This window comes from Camellia sinensis, chromosome 5 (genome assembly GCF_055761805.1).
Source record: "Camellia sinensis isolate YWXY chromosome 5, ASM5576180v1, whole genome shotgun sequence".
Taxonomy (NCBI): domain Eukaryota; kingdom Viridiplantae; phylum Streptophyta; class Magnoliopsida; order Ericales; family Theaceae; genus Camellia; species Camellia sinensis.
Genome location: NC_138965.1, coordinates 26,151,225 through 26,174,063, shown reverse-complemented (window position 1 = coordinate 26,174,063; position 22,839 = coordinate 26,151,225). Strand labels below are relative to the sequence as shown.

General features: G+C 35.9%; 1 protein-coding gene across 2 annotated transcripts in view; it reads left to right on the top strand.

The window, feature by feature from the left end:
• The first annotated feature begins 204 nt into the window (after positions 1 to 204).
• Positions 205 to 22,839, top strand: part of LOC114297414 (homeobox protein knotted-1-like 1) — a 36,394-nt gene continuing 13,759 nt past the window's right edge. Inside the window, exons 1-4 of one of the 2 annotated variants that reach the window (XM_082868434.1) lie at positions 205 to 450; positions 614 to 1,107; positions 1,309 to 1,419; positions 1,634 to 1,805. In XM_082868434.1, coding sequence (XP_082724560.1) covers positions 865 to 1,107; positions 1,309 to 1,419; positions 1,634 to 1,805 — 526 coding nt within the window. In that variant the 5' untranslated portion in view covers positions 205 to 450; positions 614 to 864. The remainder of the gene's footprint in view (positions 451 to 613; positions 1,108 to 1,308; positions 1,420 to 1,633; positions 1,806 to 22,839) is intronic. The other variant, XM_082868435.1, reaches the window with a different exon arrangement.

Genomic DNA, 22,839 nt, shown 5'->3' with positions numbered 1-22,839 from the left:
TTTTTTATTATTTGACAATTTTAACTTGACTAAAAAAGTATTAAAAAATATTATTTATTAAAAAATTTTAATTTCAAATACTCAACTCAAAATTTTAATATATATATATATGTATATTATAATTTAATATAATAAAAATAAATTTAATTTCTATATTTTAAATTTTAATATTCTTTTTAAAATAAAAATTGCGAGGAAAATATCACACACGGCATCACATGAAGATTTATCCGTCAGAGGTCGTTACTGTTTAAAAGCGTGCGAGATCGTGCGGTTGCCCCCATCCATTCGTTTCTCTCTCTCTCTCTCTCTTCCCAATCCCCCAAACAAACAGAGGTAATCCTCTCTCCCTCTCTCCCTCTCTCTCTCTCCCTATCTACTCATTTTTCTACTTTTCTTTCTCAAAGTAAGGTCAGGTCTTTGTCACCTTCAATTCGCAGGGTCTCCCAGGTATTCTCAAAGCTTCCCCCCCCCCTCTCTCTCTCTCTCTCTCTCTCTCTCGAAATCTTCTTGTTTTTGAGCTCAAAAGTAATGTTCCTTCATCTCTGTGTCAAGGATTACTGAACTTTCTCTCTGTAGATTATTAATTAATCTTTGAAGTTTTGTTCATCAGCTGAATCTCCTGCATTAATGGCGACTCTTGATGGAATCTAACAGATTAACGCTAGTCCTCGAAACCTCAAATTATTCAGACGAAGTCACAGCGATCGAAGTTTCTGGAATTTTTCTTCTTCCTGATTTTGGCGTACTCTCTAACTTGTAATGAAGCTCGATCGGGACTGTACAAGATTCGGTTATTCTCAACGCAAAATTGTACTATATTCGTAGTTTTCTCACTCTCTCCTGAGTGAGTTTGAGTAGTCAATGGACGAACTGTACAGGCTTCATTCTTCAATTTCGTTCTCAGATCATGATCATGATGTTAGCGGAGTCGGAGATTTTCCGACGACTTTGAGTGGACTTCACGGCCCCGTTGACAACATGCTTCAATTCGAGGCCACCGAAATCGAGGTCGGCGGATCGGAGTTGTCCGATCTCATAAAGGCTCAGATCGCAAACCATCCTCTCTATCCAAACCTAGTCTCTGCGTATATTGAATGTCGAAAGGTCGTCATCATCATCATCATCATCATCATGTATCGATGCATTAATTGTACATGTACTACTCCATATACATACATAAATACATATATATGTACGTGTATGTGTGTGTATACTATACCTATGATATATATATGTACACTTTGTTTTCATTGCTGCTCAAGCTCTTTGATCTTTGTTTTCTCTACGTTTTATATATCGTCACAGGTTGGAGCACCACCAGAGATGGCTTCACTTCTTGAAGAAATCAGCAAAGAGAATCATCCAATCAACAGTCGTAGTGACATCGGAGCCGATCCTGAACTCGATGAATTCATGGTGAACTCTCTCTCTCTCTCTCTCTATATATATATATATATATTAACGATTTTTGTGATTTTGAACGGTTTGATAAATGAAGATGAGTTGAATTTGAAATTTACAACTAACAATTTGAAAGGTATTTTTGTAACATAAATAAAAAGCGTGATGAAATTGCATTTGAATGCTTTTTTGGCTAATTTTTTATTTTTTTTGTTTTTTTTGGGTGAAGGAATCGTATTGTGAGGTTCTACATAGATACAAACAGGAGCTTTCAAAGCCGTTTGATGAAGCGACGACGTTCTTGAGCGACATCGAGTTACAGCTCAGTAATCTCTGCAAGGAGACACTGACGACGACGACGACGACGACGACGACGTTTGCCTCCGCTAACTATCATTCTGGTAAGAAGTTGCACTCACTGCGCATTTTATCATTTTTCTTGCTTAACCTACCTATCCACTTCTGGTGTTAAAAGTCGAATAATAAAATTATAATACATTTCGGTTGAGGAGACGACGGTTGAAACAGTGGAAATCCCTAAATTGAGCCCGGTGAGCTGTACCCACACTTCCGACTGTCCTTTCTTCCTAGCGGGGAATATTGGTGTACCCTAATGCACTGGTCACTCACTGATGTGACTTTCAATAGCTGTGTAGTCTTTTCAAAGTTTTTTTTTTTTTTTTTCATTCACAAGCTCACAGCTGTGTCTTTCAATGTTTGCTTTTTCGTTTCAACAATATTCTTTCCATTAAAAACATCACCACTAATAGCACTAACACATTAAAAAAATAAAAAAACAAAAAAAAAATATAACTCCAAGACCAAAACATCACATCATTAATGGCGAGACCCACTGCCACCTAATTAGTGGGAGCATTAATTAGTGCTCCCAAGCATTTTTCGTTTTCGTTTTCGTTTTTGTTTTTGTTTTTGTTTTTGTTTTTTTTTGCTTTTTCCTCTCTTTCAATTCTTGTTAGTATTTTATTTTGATGGACACGTACTTCAATTATGTTTTGGGATGCTATTAATATAATATGATTTGCTTTTGCTTCATTAAACTATTAGTATAACATATGGAAGCGTATGTGCATGAGTATACTGATGTGTTCTGATTCCTTGGTACTCAGCACTATCTAGCCAGGTATCCCACTCCCTTTTTAATCTCTCTCTCTCTCTCTGTATAAATGTGTGTGTGTTGTATCCCCCTTTATTTTGGCTGGGTATTCTTAGGTTTGTCAGTTACATATTCTTGGAACTTGAAATTTTAAAGGCTAAGAGCATCATTACAATCATGTTTTGTATCATACGAGAGGGATTATAATGCAACAGCCAATAGTCCTGCCATATATTTATGAGTTGTTGGGAAGTGTTAGATTAGTATACTTTTTAATTTTTATAGGTTGTGTTTGAAATTATATGATAAATAGGTGATGTGACTCAAATAAGATGATTGTGACTCAAATAAGATAATGTGCTAAAATAACATGTACTATTTTAACACATGTCAAACAAGCACTTAGTAACTCTTAGGGCTAGTTTGGCATATACTAAATAAGCCAAAAAGTCAAAAAGTCACTATCTTATTTAAGTCACATCATCTTATTTAAATCACATCACCTCTCTAACACATCACATCAAACCCAACCCAAACCCAACCCAAACCCACCAATAAGTAAAAAAGTGCACTTTTTTAGGACATTCCAAACCAACCCTTAGAAATAGTGTGTATCTCATATTTGTTTATCACAGGATTAAATGTTTAGAAATAACTATTTTAGTGAATCTTATATTTGATTTAAAAATTATGAAGTATATTATTTAAATTATTTATAATGGCAATACTAAATTTGAACTATATTTTATTTTATTTAGAGTACATTTTATTTTATTTTATTTTATTTGAAATATATTTTATTTTATTTTACAAAGACCACTTTTAATTTTATTTAAATACGAAATTAGAAGTATATTTTCATTTATGATTTTGTTAATACAAAAAAGAAAAAAAGAGAGTAAAGAGAAGACTATTATATAATGAGATTAATTTACACATGTTTAAAAGATTAAAAAAAATGAAAGAAATAAATTTTATATATACTTGAGGGATAATGTCATCATTTAATCCCGAGGTTGGCTCAGTCCACCCATTTTTGTCCTACACCCCCATAGGATTGAGTTATCCCACATATGGGGATTAACTTTTGATATGTTTTCAATCTAAACCATTGGAAAATAAATATTTTAGTCGTTAAACTTAATGGCATAGGGTATTTTAGAAATTTTATGTATATCTACATTGAGTTTAATGATTAAAGTATTCTTTTTTCAATCGGTTTTACTTAACAAAAATAGACGAATGATTTACATTGAAGACAATCAAAATATTGGGGTTTAAATTAACAAAATTGAAAATTCATGGTTTATTTTGTTAGAACTTAGAAGGCTCAAAACTTAAGGTGTTTTTTTTTTTTTTTTTTGTTACTGTCCCAAAAATTTTTTAGGTGCCATTTCATTTGTTAGTTGATATTTTCCATATTATCTTTTCAAATAAAGGTTCATATAATTTAAATATATTATTATTAATTTAGAGCACCGCCTCAACTTGCTCCGTCAGTATTGAATAATTTCGCTTGCCATGGATATATACATTAATGATAGGGAGAGTTGTTACCATAGTTATCCTGACTTGGTGTTCAAATTAGGACAAATGTTTTTAAAGGTGAAAGCGCAAGGCGAGGCGTTGAGGCGTAAGCCTTTTGAATTTTGAATTTTTATAAAATACAAAATTAATTAAATATAACATAAAAAGAGTTAAAAAAAAAAAGAATTACCAAATAAAATTCTTAAAAGCCATTCTAAGCATAAAACTAAAATTAATTAATAATTTCAAGTATTATAAGAGCTTTCTAAGTCATTCTCATTAATATTATAATAAAAAAATAACTTAAGTGATGGTTAAAATAACTTAAATTTTAATTGTTCAATAAACAAAATAACTTACCCTAATACTCTATACACAAAGCAATAAATAAATAATAGGTCACTCTAGTCATCCTCATTAATATTGTCATCATCTTCGTCCGCTATGTCTATAATGGGATAGGTTCCATCATCTATTCCACCAACTTCTTCCAACTCCATATCTTCATCGACAAGGGTGCATTTTGCTGTTTTGCCTTTTCCTCTTTCATTTCCTATATAAGAAATAGGATTTCAAATTAATTAAATAGGCACATATAATAATATATATACAACTAGTCCATAATTGTTTAACAACTTACTTAAACCTTCACTAACTTTTCTTTTCTTGACATTTGAAGATGAGTCAACATTAATTGTAGTCGTAGTTGATCGATTCTCCGCACTTCTATCATAGGTAGTGATAGGCACAGTCTTAATTGCTTCAGCATCAAACAATTCTTCTTCATCAAGCTAAGAAGCATCGAGGAGGAGGACAGGATCTTCTTTTTCAACAATCCATTCATCATCCATCAATTTCATCAAATAGTATTGGATCGATGTTTTGTCTTCTTTTGATACTCCTCTCTCGTAGTTTAGTGTTGTACTTCACATAGACCAAAGCATTCAAATGCTTGTGCTCAAGCCTATTCCTCTTTTTTGTATGAATCTAATATAATAATATAAGAAACGAAATATAGTAAGTTAGAAACATGAATATTTTATTTTATGCATAAGAAAGTTTAGGAAAGAAAGATGCATTACCGACTCAAAGGTGCTCTAATTCCTCTCACATCTCGAAGCACTACAAGTTAGGCTAAATATTCGAATAGCAATTTTTGTTAACTTTGGTGTTTTGCTCCCAAAACGAATCCACCAATTAGCTACATAATTTGAAAAATGCACAAATGATTTCAATCTCGTATTTTAATTTTAAAGAATGTAATTGAAAAATTATTTTCATATCGCTCTGGAATCATTTGCAACATGACTTTCGAATTCTCCTTTTGCTTGGTCATAATAATCCAATTGGACATCAGCCATGAGACGTTCATCATAACTCAACATTCTATCCATGCACTCATACAATCCTTGCCTCACCTTCTCAACATTGGAGAAGGTATCTCGATAGCGCAACTGAAGGTTTAGATAATAACCAGCAGCATGTAAAGGTGTATGAAGTTGTGGTGTCCACCTTGCATCTATCTTATTCCAAATTGGTCCGTACTTCCTAACATTTCCTCCACAATTGAAAGCAATCTTTTCTTTAGCCAAATTCATCAACTCATAAATGTGACCCATAGCAGGCCTCTCCTCTAAATTAACTTCTCGCAAAACACTAACCAAAGGTATTGTGCTTTTGATACAAAAAGCAACATTAGGCCAAAATTTTGGATCAAACAACACAGTTGCACGAGCCTTTACCCTTTCAACTTTTCTTGCCCAACTACTAGAAGCCCACTTTTTTGAAGAAAACATAGCTTGGTGTGGTTGCTTTTGTTTGTAAAGACTTTGGAGAGTAAGATAAGCAGTGGCAAACCGTGTTACTGTTGGACGGAGTAGTTCACTGTGCTTTGTAAATGATCTTATCATTGAAAGAACCCAACAATGTCCATATATAAACTTGACCACTTGCCTAGCTAATGAGAGAGTTTGGTCACAGACTTTCAATTTTCCAATGTCCTCCAACATTAAATCAATACAATGTGTAGCACATGGAGTCTAATACAATTTCTTCCTCTTCTCTATAAGTCTCGACCCGGCATTGACATAGTTTGAAGCATTATTAGTAATAACCTAAACAACATTATCTTCTCTAATTTCATCTACGACACTATCAAGATAGTTAAACATCAACTCCCTGTTTTTTATAGTATTGGATGCATCAATTGTTTTTAAAAACCAAGTTCCAGAAGGGCTATTCACAAGAAAATTAATAAGAACTCTACTTTTCCCATCTGTCTAGCCATCAGACATAATTGAGCATCCATATTGTTTCCATGCTTTCTTATGTTCCTCCATCATGATATTTATATCTTCTACTTCTACTTCTGCTTTAAGAATCCAAGTTCTCAATCCACGCATAGAAGGGGGTTTGAAACCAGGTCCATAATTTTGCAACGCCATCAACTGTAGCTACCCAATATGGATCATTCACTAAATTAAATGGAAGAGCCTTACAATAAATAAAACGCTCAATCTTTCGGCACACATCTTTTCTTTCTTCTTGTTTCCATTTGGAGTTCAGTGTAGATTGTCGTGCTTGAGAACTAGCAAATTTATCCATTGGACCCCTCGGTTTTGGTGGTTGTGTAGACATACTACTAGTATCGCCTTCAATAGATTGAGAGACCACTCTCGTCCTTTGCTCAAGCACCCATCCCAATTTCGTATAGCATTTCATTGCGGGCATTTTTTTGCTCAGAGAAATTTTTTAATGCATGTTGGCATTCCAACTTTACATCTTTAGGAACTTTTGAACACGGTTTAATGCTTTTATGCGTGCCAGCTAGATGATTTTTAAATCAACTTACAGTACCACTACAAATTTGATCACAAAATTTACATCTGAAATACTTTTTCCCATCAACTTCTTTTACATACTTCCAGACAGAATCATTTCTTTGGTCTTTGGATTCAATCATTTTTTTTTGTCCCCACGAACTTATCAACAGTAGCATTGTATAAAAATAAACAACTAAAAAAATAAAAACAAAAAAGATACTGGTTAGGTGGGATGGAAAAAAGAAGAATAGAATATTAACAATAATAATAATAAATTAAAGTCTATCAAAAAATAATAATAATAATAAATTAAAGAAGAAGAAACTAATAATAATAAATTAGGGTCTACAATGTAGATAAGTACAACAAAGAGATTTGTTTATATAGAAACAGAGAGATAGATATATGCATTACAGTCGGAGTGGAGTGATACAGAAACAAAGAAAGAACCAACAAGATAAGAGAGAGAGAGAGAGAGAGAGAGAGAGTTAGAAGACTGATTTGAAGTTGTTGAGACTTTGATTTGAAGAAGATCGACTTACATGGTATATCTTCTTCTTGAGCAATTTCTGTTTCAATTGAAATTGTTTATAGCAAGTTTCCATCAAATACTCAGTCATTTCCCTTTTTTGATTTTTGAAATCAAACTCCTCAAAGGCTTGTGCCTCGTTGTCGAAAGTTTGAAAAGCGCATAAAGCACAACAGATGCTTATGCCTCTGCGTTTGACATGTATGCATAGCTGGTGTCTCGCCCAAAAAAGAACGCATCTGTGCATTTTCCCTATGTCTCACCTCAAGTCGCGCCTCGTTTACGCCTTTGAAAACCTTGATTAGGACTACCATGCCAATCTAAAGTAATATTTTAACTTCTAACCCTCAGAATGTAATGCACAAAGAAGTGAACAAAAAATATGTGAAAATATATGGAAAGATATAGAATTGTATTCAATATGGGTATGGATCCCCTCGATGTTCTTGTCCTCCATATTTCTCCATACTTCATTTTTTGAGTTCCATTCTAGGCCCACAATGCTAATCTAAACTGTTTATATTGTAAATCTCACAATGAAGACCGTTTGTGCAAAAAATCAATCTCATCGAATATCGATGAATACATAAACAAATCACTTTTTGTTTTTATAGAATGAAAGGTTTAAGTTTAAACTCACAATTATTGTCCATCTTAAAAAACTAAATGCAATTTATTCATATATCTAGTGATATTTGATGAAACTATTTTTTTGCATAACTCATCTAAATTGTTGGGATGACGAAATGAGCAGTTTAGATTATCAATGTGGGTCTAGAATGGAGCCCAAAAAATAAAGTATAGAGGAGTATGGAGGGGAACCATTCCCGTTATGTAAAAAATGAGGAAAATTATATACAAGCTCACTTTCTAGACCAATGATGTGTAAAAGATATGATTGGTTGATAATTAGAGAAGATATGAGAGAGAAACAGAGACAGAGAGAGTTCCATTGGAAATTCTAATAGATTGTCACATCATTGAGTTAGAAAAAATGGGTCTAATTTGTTGGCTTGAATAGCACTGCTCAAAAAATAAATTAGAATTCTAATTATTTTGGCATTATTTATTCCAATAGCCCCATGAATTGTTTTTAGCGTGACCCTTTTCTTTTAATATGAGAAATACTTATTAAATGCTCATATAGACGCATTGGAGGTTAGGCCAAACCTCTATAACCATGGCTATATCTCAATGTTGATTGATGTGCAAGAAAGCAAACTCTCGTATGGCTGCCAAGGATGCTAGCATTCAGGCTTCATAAATTGACCCGCAGGGTGGTTTGATCAAATTCGTTGTGGTGCTCTATGATGATGGCAATGTCAAATGTCGAAATCTTCTTGATGAGATGTTGCTGGTTGATAATTTTGATGCTCCAATTATCGTTGAAATAGACTGTAACTTTGGTTGATATTCTCTGGATGTGTTCTACGTCCACCTTGGGAACTCGTTTATATGATTGAAGAAGTTTGATTAATTCAAGCTTAATAGGTGAGAATCATTATTTTTCTCTTGTTTGTATTATGAAGAGAGAAATAAAGTTGCAAATGCATTACAAATTTTGCTTGCTAAAACCAAGGATGGTGGAATTTTCGTGAGAATGGTTATCTGTTAATGCACGTGAAGAGTCTTTGTTAGATAAAACGGGATATTTATGTTGGTTTGCCTTAGATTTTTTTAGCCCTGTCAAGTTTTTTCCTTGTTGGGTGTTCCTGGTTTCCTAGTGGTATGGCTTTTATGAAACCTTCTATTTCGTATAATTTTAGGACGATGTTATGGAAAGAAAGAAACCCACAATCTACTGAATTACTAGTAAAGACTAGTACTGTAATTTTCATGATTATATTTTTAGAGCTGCTTATAATTTGGTTAGTTATTTGAAATCTTTTAGCTTTAGAAATTACATGGACCAAATTTCATCAGATTTGCATCAGATCTTAAAAATATTGAAGGCAAACTAGTCGGTGTCTGTAGCGTTAGGTTCTTGGGACTTCTGTTACAACTAGAAGCTTGTTTACTGTAAAGCTTCATTCAATATTTTTGCTGCAGTATCCAAACATTGAAATGGCTCATCATTCTCTACCACTTCGGAAAATTCTATCAACTTTCTTTTGTAGGAGACCCTTACAGGCACCTCATCCAAGGTTGCATTTGATAATATTTTCAATAGATTTGAGATGTGACAAGGGTTTGTTTTTATTTTTATGTTGTAGATAAACAAGCTTCTTCTCTACTATCTCATAGAAATGTAGACTATAGCACTTGGTAAATCAGCTATCAAACATGATTTTAATTTAAAGGGAAAATCCACTTTATCCCTTTAGGGTTTGGCCTTGGAGCACTAGACTACCTGTCAATTAAAAATACCATAGACTCCTCATGTGCTTTTAGACTAAATTGCAACACCAACTCCGTAATCTTAATACCTATCTACTTTCTTCTCATTCTCTCTTCTGTTACATATATAATTTTTTTTTATTCCAATTACATGTTAACCAAATAAATTATTAGCCTATACACCCTAACATTATAATCTATTTTGTAAGTTATATCTTAATTTATAATTTAATCATATTATACACATATAACATTGTATATATACATGAACAAGTTTTAGGAAACAATACACTGCAGTTATTCAAATTCAAAGAGGTATTTTCGGTACTAGAATTGATTTTCAGGACTAGATTGTGTGATGGTAGAGGGTGCTATTGGGTTTGTATAGAATGGTGGGTTAGGGGTGAGGGAATGGCAAGGCTAGTGTGTGAGGGGAGACGGGGTGGGCTAAGTTGGGGAGAGGGGTTGACAGGAGATGGTTGTGGAAGTGAAAAAGGATTACAGGGGTAGTGGGTGAGCAAAGTGAGGATTGTAACGGGTCTAGGTGAGATGAAAGGAGATGGCAGGATAAAGGGGAGCAAGGTTTTAAAAATGGGCTGAAACTGTTATGTAACACCATTACATAATATTGCTACCCATTACAGCCGCTTTGGCAGTGTGATTCAATTTCACAATTGTAACGGCCGTCATTGTTATGAACACCTGTAACAGGCCATCACGACATCCTTACAGCAGTCATGTTACAGTGGTGGCTTCTACTACATTTAAAGCCAGTTTTTTGCTCATTTTCTACTTTTTTTAGTTTATGTCTTTTATTTATTCACTCAACACTAAAGATTGAACATAATTTTACTTGTAAATTGTATTGTTTATTGTGTTACTTGTATAACTTGAAGATGTTTAATAAATTAACAACAATGATATTCACATTTATTTATTGAACATACATGCCCTACAAATTTGAAACACAACATAACATTATAAGTCTATAACTATTAATAACAAAATAAATAATAGTAAAGTAGTGCATTTTGTATTTATGACACATGAAACCATTAATCGTTGAAAGAAAAACATGTCAAAACTTTGCTCATAATGGCTTAAAAATAGTATAAATTTAGTATGTATATTGGATCATGTTTAAGAAATATACTAAATCCTCCAAAAATCTTTTTAAACTGCTGCAACAAATGAGATTATGAAATTAAAACATGCGTCTTAGTGAGTTTTTGTGAAGTTGTGCAAAAAATGAAAATTTCACGGCTCCGGTTGTCACAACCATTATGCTACAGCCATTGCACCCTGCAACCATCACCGCCACTGCCTCCATTATTGAACCACACCAAGATAGTTGATGGCTTTGAATATGGAGCAGAAGAACAGTACAAATAAATGCAAACCCAAGAGAGATAAACAATCAAGTGATACGAAGATTTACGTGGTTCGTTCTAAGCCTATGTTGACAAACAATCACAAAAGGAAGGATTCCACTAATAAAGAAAACAATGCTTTGTAGAACTACAATAGTGACAAAGTAAACTTTCACAAATAATTAAGCTCACCAAACCCAACATACTAATTCTGTCACCAAGCCCAAATCCTCTCTACAAAAGTCTCACGAAACTCTAGTTACAACCAAGAGACACCAAAGGGCAAGTCTCAGAATTTCAAGTTTTAATCAAGAGACACCAAGGCAAGAGATAAAATTTCACTAAACAAGGCTTCAAAAAAGCCTTCAAGGATCTATATAAGACTGCCAAAAAAGACCTACAGGAGGCCATCAAGGATGCTAGAGGCTCCACTAAGATCTGTAGTAGGTCACCAAATAAAGATTCATGAACTACATCTACTCTAGACTGATGAACAAGGATCTTCTAAAACTAAGGATCCACTAAAGAGGACCACCAAGTGATTAAATACCACACAAGGAAACTCACCAAGAGGGCACCTATGGACTGAAGTCCACAAACGATCTTCATCAAGTGACCAAAAGCCACACAAAAAAACATCCCGTGGGGGAACTCAAAGATTGAAATTCGTAAAGGATTTCAAAGAGATCCACCAAGGAATTGAATAGTTCAACAAAGGAGTGAGAGTCTACACATATTTATACCTAAAGTGTCATTCCTAAAGTTAATCCAAGTCAAAGTTGGTTTCCTTTCAATCCAATCCAATCCAAAACCAATAAAAAAAACCCAAAACAAAGCTTTAGGAAATCTAAAATCAAGTCCAAGTTGACTAAATAAGTCTTCCCATGAATCCTAGTCCAATAGGAAACATTTTACATCGAAAACAATCCAATTTGAGGGTGGATATTAAGCCAAAATCCAACGAAGGGGTGGTGGGGTAGGTTGTAGGTGTCAACTAGTGGTGGGTGGAGGTGGTCCGATGGTGGGGTGTTGCAGGGTAACATACACACACATATATACACAATGGTGGTTCTTGCAATATTCGTGTCCTTAAATGGAGTAATCTAAATTCATTAGGCTGGAAACACCGTCTTGGTCATGCAGCTTAATCCAATATTTTTAGTTTCCTGTAATGGTGGTGTATGGTTTAGGTTTTTTAGTATGTGGGGAGAAAGAAGATTAAGTGAAGGGTATATTTTTCCTTTTAGCTTAAAGTTCGATTTTGATTTATTTATTTTTATGTCAAACTCTCCTAATTGGCCCAAATAACACACTTTCTAGCAATATAGACCTAATTTTTAATATTAGGGGGGCCAAGTGCAAAATTGCCAAAACCATATGAGGTGTTTTTGGCTATTTTTAAATGACAAGGAGGTAAATTGCTTCAAGATGAAAGCCGAAGGGTTTAAATTGAGTTTTGTCCTTTAATTTATTTGAGTTTTTGTATTGATTTCAAGTTGTATATATGGTGTAATTGTACTTGTGTTTGTTTGTGTGTGTGTGTGTGTGTGTGTGTGTGTGTGTTTTTCTTTCCCATGTGTGCGTGTGTGAGATTGATTTGAATGGGGCATGGTTGAATTTTAGACCTTGATATGCCAAAACCATATGAGGTGTAGTTTTTGTATTGATTTCAGGTTGTATATATGGTGTAATTGTGCTTTTGTGTGTGTGTGTTTTTTCCATGTGTGTGTCTGTGAGACTGACTTTAATGGGGCATAGTTGAATTTTAGACCTTGATATGTTAGAAGATTGGGAAAATGTGTGCTTTAAGTTTAGCCTTGTAATTAGTTTTATTTTGTAGAAACACACAAATTCAAGACTGAAAACGAAGTGCTAACAGGCTTAGTACCTTTTATATTAAATCTCTTGAAGACCTTTTTTACATGCTTTGCATGCAATAACTTTGACTTCTTGTTCATTGTGTTTCTACAAAGTCACATCCCATGAATTTGATATGTTTACCTAAACCCTTCATTGCCCCAATTCCTTGGATAATTGCTCGTTGAATTTTGAAATTTTATCCATGCTTGAACCTGCAGCAACAAGCATATCATTCACGAACAAGAGGAGTATTAGATATGAATTCTTGAACTTTTTAAAAATAACAATGATCACCATGGCACTGATAGAAGCCTATACTCAAATCATAAAGCTATTAAAACTTATTTACCAATGTTTGGGTGCTTGTTTCAACCCATACAAAATATTCTTAAGTCGACATATCATATTCTCCTTCCCTGCCACAATATAGAAGGGGACACATTTTTAACATCTAATTGCTCCAAATGTAAATCATTAATAGCCAATGCTAAGTATAGTTCAAATGGTAGAAATCTTAATCATGTGAGATAATGTTTCAATGTAATCGATACCGGCCTTCTATTGGAATATGAAATATTAGAGTTTGTGGAAATTGTGCCTAGAGGGTGGTGAATAAGATCAATCACTAAATTTTATTTTTATTTTCAAGATTACCAACCAATTAAACATTCAATTTCAAGATATATCACATAATTAATCAAAGCTATAAGTAGATGTAGTGGTTTAACATGGAAAACTCTCGATGGGATGAAAATTACAATCCCAACTCCGAAATTCTCTCCACGATCTATGAGCTTGACTGACCCTGGTCTGCCCCCTTTGATTTGCTGGTCTACCACAAAGCTTCTCACCTCAATAGTCATACTCCAACGGCTCTGCTTACCCAAACAGCCATGTAGATGATGAAGTGCAATGCAAGTATGAAGGTTTTTTTTAATGACAAACTTGAAAATTTTCCTAAAAATGCATAGATTGTATAGCACTCGAAATTGATGCGAAATGTGTGTGCACCATGAAGATTTAATTTATTTCATAATTTTATTTTTAATACATATGGTTATTTATTTTATTTTAGGATATTAACAATAATTAGTTTCTTATTATATTAGGATTTAAGTTTCCAATAATAGTAGGATTCAATTTACTATTTTGAATTAGGGTTTTAGCCCTATAAGTATTAGGTTTTTGCACTGTAATAGTTAGATTTCGAATAATAGAGTATTGAAGGTTGTGACCCTCTTTTCCTTCTCTTCTCCTTATTCTCTTCTCTTTTTCCTACTGTGTACCACATCAAAAACTCCACATCAAAAACTCAAAAACCCACGCTGTTTTTGGTTGGGGGATTAGAAAAGGGATTTGGAAAAGGAAAGAGAAAAGGTGTGTGAAATTAGGTGAAATGTAGATATATTTTATTCACATTTCATCTACCTTTTCCCTTTCTCTTTCCAAATTGCTTCCCAAATTCTCCAACCAAACACAGCGTTATGGCTGCTAAAAATATTAGACTCGAACCTTAAAAATGTATTAGGGTCCTTTTTATAAGAGAATGGGGATTAGAAACCTAAAACAAGTCAAATTACACCTTTTTCTTACTGGTGTAAAAATGACATTTTGGCGCATGTTGGTGATTGATTGCTTAGCAATCCTTGCTTGGGATCAATCATTAAGCAATCCTTTATCAATCACTTGCCAGGGATCAATTGTTTAGCTATCACTTAGCAATCCTTTTCTAGAGATCGATTGCTTAACAATCCTAGATCAAATCCTTGCATATGGAAGTGTGTAAACTCATCAATTTTTCTTGGAAGACACCCTAAGATCAATGTTAATGCTCATCTAAGGTAACAATACTAAAATTTTTATACTTGAAATAGGAAGTGTCTCTAAGAAAATATTTTATATGAAGTGCAAATATAGATGTGAGGGTAACGAAGAATTTAAAGCAATTATTGCACCAAATCGCGCTTGGTGGTTTGAAAATTTTCATATTCCCTACTGAACCACACAAACTCAAAACTAGGGGGTTGATTTTGGCGGTTTTTACTCGGTGGGTTGGATGGATTGCTCTATACACTTCTAAGGCCCAATTAAAATAAAAGTGTAGCCATTAAAATTTGTAATATAAAAGATGTAACAAACTTCCATAGGAAGAAGAATCCTAGCCTCCACAGAGGAGGGGGGAAAAACCCTCACAAAGAGCTTACATTGAGATTGATTTTGTATTTTGTATCAAACCCACATGTAGTTGCTCTAGCTAAGCGTAGCTGTCATTTCACTTTTCATATTTTCCAAAGATTTATAACAAGAAATGAAAGGGACGAGTGTTACATAGTTGTGAGAGAGAGGGAGAGAGAGAGATGGTCGACAGTGACAAAGATGGTGGAAGCCGTGACCGTTGGTGTGGTGAGTCGTGAGGGTGAGGGGAATTACAAATTAAATAGGGAGGGAGGTGAGATAAGATCTAAGAGGAGAGAGATTACCTTGGTTGTTGGAAGGCAGTGGCGAGCAGCAACAATGAACATTGGATAGTGGTGGGTGGCAGTGGAAATGGCATTGTTGGGCTTTGTTGGATTTGATCTGGTATATGGCTGTGTTGTATCAAACATAATGTGGGTTTGTTCTAACTTTTGAGAGACGGTATTTTATTATAGAGTTGATTTGGTTTGTGGGGGTGCACAAAATTGTAAGGCGGTTTGGATTTTTTTGTTCTGCATCCAAACTGACCCACCTTGAAAATGCTTCAACTTGCCCAACCCACACCACTGACTCTCTCAAACTGCACGGTATGGAGTGAATTGGGCAATATTTTGCATAGCCCTATGAACAATGCCTACGACTACTGATTTGATTCTTCAACGTGGAACATTCTCAGCACTCTATCTAGTCTACTAAACCCTGTTGCAGCACATTCCCATGACCTAAGTCTTGTCATATGGAAATTGCTAACACTATCTATGTTAGATCCTATATGAGAATCTTTTCACGACCAACAATTCCTCGTATTGTTTCATGTCATTGGATTCTCTCTTCAACCAATAAGCCCACTTAATGTGCAATGTAGATTTTCCTTTGAACAATTGTACCAATTTCCTTTGATAGGCTTCATCTCAACACTATATCTAGTTTATCAAGTCCCGTTACAACACATTGCCAAGACCCAAGTTTTGTCGTACGGAAATTGCCAACACTCTTAAATTCTACTTTTCAAACTTTTCTCTCCTTATGACACTGTGGTTCACCATTGTCTGTCAATGATAAATCAAAGTGACTATTAAACTACAGGTTTAATCACTTCCTTTGATTCTATACAAGACAAGGGGCTTGTACCTTTGTATGTGGCGTCAACCTATGTTACATGGACTCAGGTATGAGTATTTGGATACGGGTGCGTGTCAAAGTGTCAGAACTTCATAAATGTAAATCTTAGGATATTGGGATATGTATCCAAAATAGGATATGTTACAGGGACTCGTTATGGATAGTGGACACACATAAATATTACATATTATATAATATTCTTGTATAAGATGTTGCAAATTATGTAAAACTGCACTTAAAATTGAATAAGGTTAGGAAAAAAATTTGGAATTTTTATCGCTTGTCTATGTTATAAATGGTTCATTTTTAGCAAATGCGGGTTTTTTATTCTTCACACATTTGTCTGAATTGGGTACGTATTCAGACACGTATCACCCTTATCCTTGTCACATTTGAGGGACACGGTTACTTTGGGAGAAATAGAAGACTCCATATAACATAGGTGTCAAATGTGCCTTGCTACTTTGAGATTCCAACATTTTTTTACTAAAAATCTCTTTGAGCTCAATCATGTCAGGTTTCTCAGTCTTGTCATCAAGTCTAGCCTTATACTTGATAAACTCATTGAACACCACATCCATAACCCAACCAAACTAAGCTTTTGTGTCCCACTCAAGTGAGGTTAGCTATGTGAATCCTTCTTTCCGTTCTCCTTTGTCAAGGACTATATGTTTAGTTAAATTAAATGAATTCATCTTTTTTTCCACCTTTTTTAGTCACAAAACCCAATTAAAACCAACTTTAAAAGCCTACGATATCTACTATAATATATTAATTCTGGCTCATTAATTAGGAGAGTAATCCGGAATTCATCCTACATCAGTTTAGTAATCCCGTACTCGTCCTATACAAGTAGATTTACTTGGGAAGAGGGTATGGCGCTGTTGGAGAAAACTTATTCTATGAATAATTGCTGAAGTGTTAAAACAATAACAATATGGCTGAAAGCTTCAAGCTAATTTTATTGAATTGAATTGAATGAAGGAATACAACTTAAATAAGAGCAGCAAAGCTACATCTGCAAGCAACCATGATGTCACTTAGCAGATTTTGTGGAACTAAACCCTTGATTACATGAATTGGTTATACACACCAACCATGACTCTTGCAAACTAGGGATTCTCCTATAGACTAGGTAATACCAATATCCTAGCTATAGATAATAGTATTTATTAAAATAAAAACTTAAAATTAAATCTTAACACCCTCCCTTAAACTGATTTCTGCAGAAAACAGTACAGAATTCAAACATCATTTCAGCATCTCTTTTTTGTGTATCAGCAACAATGCAACCAGCTTCTGCTGATGAACAAACTCCAAGTATGCTTCTGAGCTTCTCGAACACTGGTTGTTTGAGAGGTTTGGTTAAGATATCAGCTGCTTGATCTCCACTCTTGCAAAACTCTAACTCAATCACACCATCTTTGCAAAGATCACGCAAGAAATGATAATGAACATCTATATGCTTGCTTTTCCCATGCATAACTGGATTTCTGCAAAGCTTAATGGCAGAAACATTATCACAAAATATTGTTGTTGGGCCTTGCTGCTGATGACCAAGGACTTCAAGCATTCTTCTCAGCCCAATAGCTTGACAGGAACACGAAGCAGCAGCCACAAACTCTGCTTCAGTTGTCGAAAGTGTCACAATATGCTGCTTCTTTGATGATCATGAAACAGCACCTGAGCTCATTAAGAACACATTACTAGAAGTGCTCTTTCGATCATCAATATCACCTGCATAATCACTGTCAGTAAAACCAAAGAAACTTTGTTTTTCACCCCTTTTGTAAAGAATTCCAAAATCAGATGTGCCCTTTAAGTATCGAAATATTCTTTTTGTTGCCTTGAGATGCATCTCAGTGGGATTCTCCATATAGTGACTAATTAAGCTAACAGCGTGCATGATGTCAGGCCTTGTTGAAGTTAGATACATCGAACTTCCAACAATTTGCTTGAAAAATGTGTTGTCAATTCTTTCTCCATCAGTATCTCTAGTCAGCTTTAGTCCTATTTCAGTTGGTGTTCCAACTGGATTGCATTTCAGCATTTGAAACCTCTCCAAAACTTCCTGGACATATTTCTTTTGAGAATCAAAATTACCAGCTGCTGATTGTACTACTTCTATGCCAACAAATTAGTGCATCAGTCCTAAATCAGTCCACCTATCAAACTCATTCCTCATTGCCTTCCAAAATTATCACACACATCAACACCACTTCCTGTGTAAATCTGATCATCAACCTATAAACACATGATGAGTTTTACCTTCATCATCAACCTTAATGTACAATGTATGTTCATATGGGCACTTTTGGAAGCCTTGCTTGACAAAGTAAGCATCCATGCGACTGTACCAAGCTCGTGGTGCTTGCTTCAACCCATAGAGTGCCTTATTCAATCTATAGACCTTCTCTTCATTGCCTTGTTGCACATAGCTTGGAGGTTGATCTACATATATTTGTTCTTCCAATTTACCATGTAAAAATGCGGACTTTATCTAATTCAAAAATAGGCCAAGAGTTTTGAGCAGCTAAAGAGATTACCAATCGAATTGTGTCTAGCCTTGCAACTTGAGCAAACACTTCTTTGTAATCAACACCATACTCTTGCTTGTATCCCTTTGCCGCTAGACGAGCCTTGTGCTTGTCTATCTCACCCTTCTCATTCAACTTGGTTTTAAAAACCCATTTCACACCAATAGTTTTTTGTCCTTTTGGCAGGTCAGTCAGCTCCCATGTATTATTTTTCTCTCTATGGATTTGATCACAACATTCATTGCCTTTTGCCATTTAGCGTCCTTGACTGCTTCCTCAAATGTGATTGGATCAAAATTTGCAAACAATGCAAAGTGAGCAGTAATATCATCATCAAAGAGTTCATCCCCACTTACATAGTCAATCATCCAAGCTGGTCTTTTCCTTTGACGTTGATTCTTAGGCGGCTGCTCATTTGTTGGTGTTTTCACTGAAGAACTGGGCATATGTTCATCTGTTAAAATTTACCATCACCTACCACACACTTACCATCACCTACCACACACTCACCTACTACACTCACCTACTCCTCACCTACCACTACCTACTCCACTACACCTACATCTATATAAGGAACCATTTGTAATAGACAGATACAACAACATAAATCAATCAATAATACATAAATTTTTACATGGTATCAGAGCGAGGTTAAGAAGTTAGTAATTCTGCTTCACCGGCGGGCGGCAGTCTCGCCTTGGCCGCCCGCCGGACCTCTACATACCCACCCAGCTTCATCTCTCTCTGTGTCTTGCTTTGTAGCCCACGTTAGTAGTCCTCCTCTTCCAACAACCCATATAACTTTCGGCCATGCCATCACTGTTAAAGGTGGTAGTGTTGGTGGCGATGCCAGTCCTCTTCTTGATGGGTCTATCTCTCTCCACCAACAACGGCGGCGAAGTCGAACTCGTCTGTAATAATGGAACTGGAATGGTTAAGGCTGGATTTGCCGGAGATGCTGCTCCAAGGGCTGTATTCCCTAGTATTGTCGGTCGCCCTCCTCCTCTTACCAACCCTCGAAGCCACAGTAAACACCCACAACATCACCATCTTCGCACTCTCTATCCACAGCTTCTTTGATGGTGTCAAGGTACCTCAAGTTCCTTAGTCCAAAGCTCCTGTCAGTCTCCTTCTCAGATAAGCTCCTTGTTGAGTCCAGCAGTAGTAAAGCATCACATGACTGAACAGCACAGTCATGGAAGATGTTTCTGAACCAAGAGACAGCCGTGCTCTTGTGGCGCTTGTAGAGAAGCTTACCTTGTTCTTTGATGATGTCTTCAGCTTGAGGACTTGAATCTTTTTCGAAGTTCATAACAAGACCTGCTGGGTCATTAGCTTCTTCATTTTCTGCAAAAGCTGATGTTCCTCGTGAGACAGAAAAGATGGCAAACAAAATAAAAAAAATAAAAAAAAAGGAAGAAGACAACTTTCTCTTCATCCAACTATCCATCAACTTTTGTCCCCCTCTTTTCCTTTCTTTTATTTTATTATTGACCACCCATCTTTTCTTTTATTTTAATATCTATATATATCTTAAAATAATGAATCCTAAAACCAAAACCGTGTGCTGGTTCTATCCACGCTATTTCACACTTTTCTTTTATTTTAATATATATATCTATATATATATTTTCTCTATTCCTACTTTTATTTTATTTTATTTTATTTTATTGTATAATAATGAAACATTGATAAAACAAAAAAGAAAGATAAAAAAAAAAGAAAAGAGAAAGATAAAAAATAAATAAATAAATAAAAATAATAAAAAAAAATACCAAACACCAACCAATCATATTTTATTCATCTCAGGGAACAACCCCGATCACACTTTAACACCAAAAAAAAAAAAAAAAAAAAAAAAAAAAAAAACCAACAACTTCATCCACAGGCGGGATTTTTCTTCTCTACTCTGCCGCCAGTCTTTTCTTCTTGCCTCCATCTTGGGCGGCCCTTGCCGGTGTTGCCTCCGTGTTTCCCACTCCACTGGGCATGATCACTACTCCCTGCTCCTCCACTGCAGCATATGGCGGCCCTCCAAATCGAAACATCACGGTGGCCTTCCGCTTCAGCTCCTTGTTTTCTGCCTTTAGCACACTTATCTCTGCTCGCGCATCCTTATACATGCGTTGGAGCAGAGCCAGCTGGGAGTTTAACTGTTGCACCTCATTTGTCCTGCTCTGCAGCCAGTGCGACAAATTTGTGACCGCAGTCATGGTTTCCACGCATGACTTCAAAGTATACTGATTGGTCTCAATATCAGTTTGCACCGCCATTTTTTGCTCCACAGACCGTATCGGAAAGTTCAACGGAGCAAAACCAGAGGCGCTTGGTTGAGGTTCACTGGCCACCGCACCAGTTATCTCTCTTGTTGACTCGTTGAGGTCGGGAAAAAGAGTGAGCAGACCACGGGACGAAGAGGCCATATTCTGGGTAGCTGAACGGGAAGACGAGGCCATGTTATGGGTTGCTGAGTGTTTTAGAGAACGGTTGGTTACAGAATGGCAACAGAGTGTTCCAGAATCTCTTTCTCAGAAACGGAAGAGTTTTTTTTTTTTCAAAGGATTTTCGGCGGTTTCAGACTGGTTTGCACAGCCTCCGCCTCAACCTTGGTTAAATAGCCGAGGCCGACACGCCACTCTGTCGCTCACGTGCCTCGCCGCGTCTCCGGCTCACCTTTTGATGACTCGACGCTTTCTGTCAGGCACGCCTTTTGAGGAAGTGGGCGCGCCTTTTGAGGGCGCGACTTTTGAGGGCTCCCTATATATATCCATATATATATATATATTTGGGCAGCCTATATACACCATCATACAGTGTATTTTTTAAGGGTCCGACAAGACTCTGTAAACTGTCCCGACATTGATTCTGGTTAGCTCTTTCAAGGGTCCGACAAGACTCTGTAAACTGTCCCGACATTGATTCTGGTTAGCTCCTTCATGGGTCCGACAAGACTCTGTAAACTGTCCCGACATTGATTCCGGTTAGTTCCTTCATGGGTCCGACAAGACTCTGTAAACTGTCCCGACATTGATTCCGGTTAGTTTCTACAAGGGTCCAGCAAGACTCCGTAAACTGTCACAACATTGTCTGCTACAACGGTCCGATATGACCCCATAAACTGTCTTCTACATCGGTCTGACACCACCATACAGTGTCCTCTACAACGTTATGACACCTCCATACAGTGTCTTCTACAACGTTATGACACCACCATCCAGTGCCTTCTACAACGTTATGACACCACCATCCAGTGCCTTCACCAATGGTCTGACACGACCATACAGTGTCTCCTATCCTCTTTTATTTTTATGTATTTTCTTGTTTTGTTACTCTCTCCAAACTCAAGTTGATTAGTTTCTATCCGCCTTGAGTTTGCGGGGGGCTGTTAAAATTTACCATCACCTACCACACACTCACCTACTCCTCACCTACCACTACCTACTCCACTACACCTACATCTATATAAGGAACCATTTGTAATAGACAGATACAACAACATAAATCAATCAATAATACATAAATTTTTACATCATCAAAGGACTGCTGCTGCGTTTCAATCCTATTCTCTGCATCATCAAAATCAATTGGAATTTGCTTCAGTTCCTTGCCTTTTCCAGTCCAATCCCACAGCTTTTCTTCATCAAAAACCACATCCCCGCTGATAACGATCTTCTTGGTGATGGGATTATACAACTTCCTTTTTTCATCGGGAATGTGAGCATATGCTATACATCCGAAAATTCTGAAATGATCAACGAATGGTTTGCACCCAGCCCATGCTTCTTCGGGTGTCATGTTTCGGACAGCTAGTGTGGGACTTCTATTCAATAAGTGAATGCCCCAATTGATTGCTTCAGGACAAAAACTCCTTGGAACGCTTCTCCTTGCCAACATATTTCGCACCATGTTTAAGATTGTACGATTTTTCCTCTCGGACACCATTTTTCTGTGGTGTATAGGCTGCAGTCAGTTGCCTTTTGATTCCTTGGTCCTCACAAAGATTTGCAAATTCTCGTGAGTT